The sequence below is a fragment of the Echinops telfairi genome, unplaced genomic scaffold (genome assembly GCF_000313985.2).
Source record: "Echinops telfairi isolate 266 unplaced genomic scaffold, ASM31398v2 ScPeMD7_2;HRSCAF=8, whole genome shotgun sequence".
NCBI classification, from domain to species: Eukaryota; Metazoa; Chordata; class Mammalia; order Afrosoricida; family Tenrecidae; genus Echinops; species Echinops telfairi.
In genome coordinates this window covers 5,295,626-5,297,475 of record NW_022103898.1, presented here as the reverse complement: position 1 = coordinate 5,297,475, position 1,850 = coordinate 5,295,626, and the positions used below count along the sequence as shown (strand labels likewise).

Sequence of the window (1,850 nt, the reverse complement as noted above, 5' to 3'; positions counted from 1 at the left end):
CGAGGAAGTGGGATGTGTTGAGACACGAAGCTGGGTTCCCTGGTTCATCCTTGAGGGGGCACCCCAGGGATGGGCTTGAAGTCTGGGGGCCATGGCAAATCTTTGGGGAGTAACTGGGAAGTGTCTCCACACAGTCACCCCCTACTCTGCGATCGACACGTGGCCGGGCCGGCGGAGCGGAGGCATGATCGTCATCACGTCCATCCTGGGCTCCCTGCCCTTCTTCCTGCTCGTAGGGTTCGCAGGCGCCATCATCCTCAGCTTCGTGTGAGCACCCCCAGATGGGAGGGGGTGTGCCACGGGATGCTCCATCCCCGGGACTTCCAGAGGCGAGGAGAGCCCTGGGGTGGGGAGGTGGGGGACCCTGGGTTCCCTTCTACCTCCCAGCTGTAGGGCTTCAGGGACAAGTCATTCAGCTTCAAGGTCAAGCTTCAACACCCAGACTGCCGAGTCAGATCCAGCCCTGTCACTTGCCAGTTGTGCAACTTGGAGTTTCTGACCTTCTCTGGGCCCCAGGTTCCTTGTCTGGAAAATGGGATAATAGTAAATACTGCCCGGCCCCCATCTGACGCAGAGCAACCCTATAGCACAGAGTAGAACTGCCCCTTTGACTCTCTGTATATCTTCAGGACAGCAGAAAGCCTTCCATGTCTCCCGAAGAGCGACTGGTGGATTTGAACCACCGACCTTGTGGTTAGCAGCCCAACTGGTAACCCCCTGTTCTACCAGAATTAACTTGATGGCAGTGAGCTCTTTGAGTTTGCCTACCCTGTGGGTGCATCTCAGTGGAGGGGGGCTCTGCAGATCAAGAGAAGAGCCTGTGCCAGCTGAGGGGTAGGGGTGGCCCTGACAGCAAAGCTGCTCAGAGCTAAAGGAAGTGGAGAAAGGCCATCAGTGTGGGGGGTGCTGGCAGGGGAGGGGAGTTGGGGGTAGGTGGTGAACTTGGAAATCAGATTGTTCTCTGAGAGTGAAATTAATGAAAACCACAACGAACAGATGAGATCAGCTGGGGGGAGACTCCACTGTCTGTCTGGGCCAGGGACCATGGAAGTTCTTGTCCCTCCTCCCTTTGGGCAATGCCTTCAGCTAGCATTGAGCCAGAACCGGCTGAGATCGAGCTGACCCCCCAAACACTCATGGCGCCCCCACCTGTGTCAGAGTAGAACTGTGCTCCATATGGTTTTCAGTGGTGGGTTTTAGACATAGGTTGCCAGGACTTTCTTCTGAGGCACCTCTGAGTGGGCTCTGCTTTAGCGTACAACAACAACAACAAAGACCAAACTCACTGCCATCAAGTCAATTCCAACTCACAGCGACCCGTTCGGACAGAGTAGAACTGGCCCTGTGGGCTTCCCACACTGTAACTCTTTATGGGAGCCGAAAGCCTTATCTTTCTCCCTCAGAGTGGCCGGTGGTTTTGAACTGCTGATCTTGGGGTTAGCAGCTCGACTGGTAACCACCAGTAACCAGTTGCCACCAGTAATCCGTAGGGTACCAAAGAGGCCCCAAATCTCAAATAGAATTTAGGAGAATGTGAATGAAGTCTTAAAAACAAAGACACATCATTTGGATGAGGGAGCCCCTTGGCATGAGGTCAGCATGGCACCCATGGCTCACAGAGGTTCAGAGACTTTAAAAGGACATGGGAAGGGAGCTGTCACCAAGCAGGACTGGCGGCAGATCGATGCAGCTCTGTGACAGGTGGGACTGTCAAGGTGGGTCTGGAGCCATGATTGGGACACACGTGTTAAGTGGGATAGAATTGCTTACAAGATTGGTCCAGGGCCCTCCAACCAAGGCAGTCAGGATATGACTCTCAACTATGTGGCCCTAGCACCCCAATTTACATT

The 1,850-nt window shown here is 54.4% G+C and overlaps 1 protein-coding gene across 1 annotated transcript in view; it reads left to right on the top strand.

Moving 5' to 3' along the window:
* Positions 1-1,850, top strand: part of UPK3A (uroplakin 3A) — a 23,926-nt gene that overhangs the window by 5,886 nt on the left and 16,190 nt on the right. Inside the window, exon 5 of the mRNA XM_004700639.2 lies at positions 135-267. Coding sequence (XP_004700696.1) covers positions 135-267 — 133 coding nt within the window. The remainder of the gene's footprint in view (positions 1-134; positions 268-1,850) is intronic.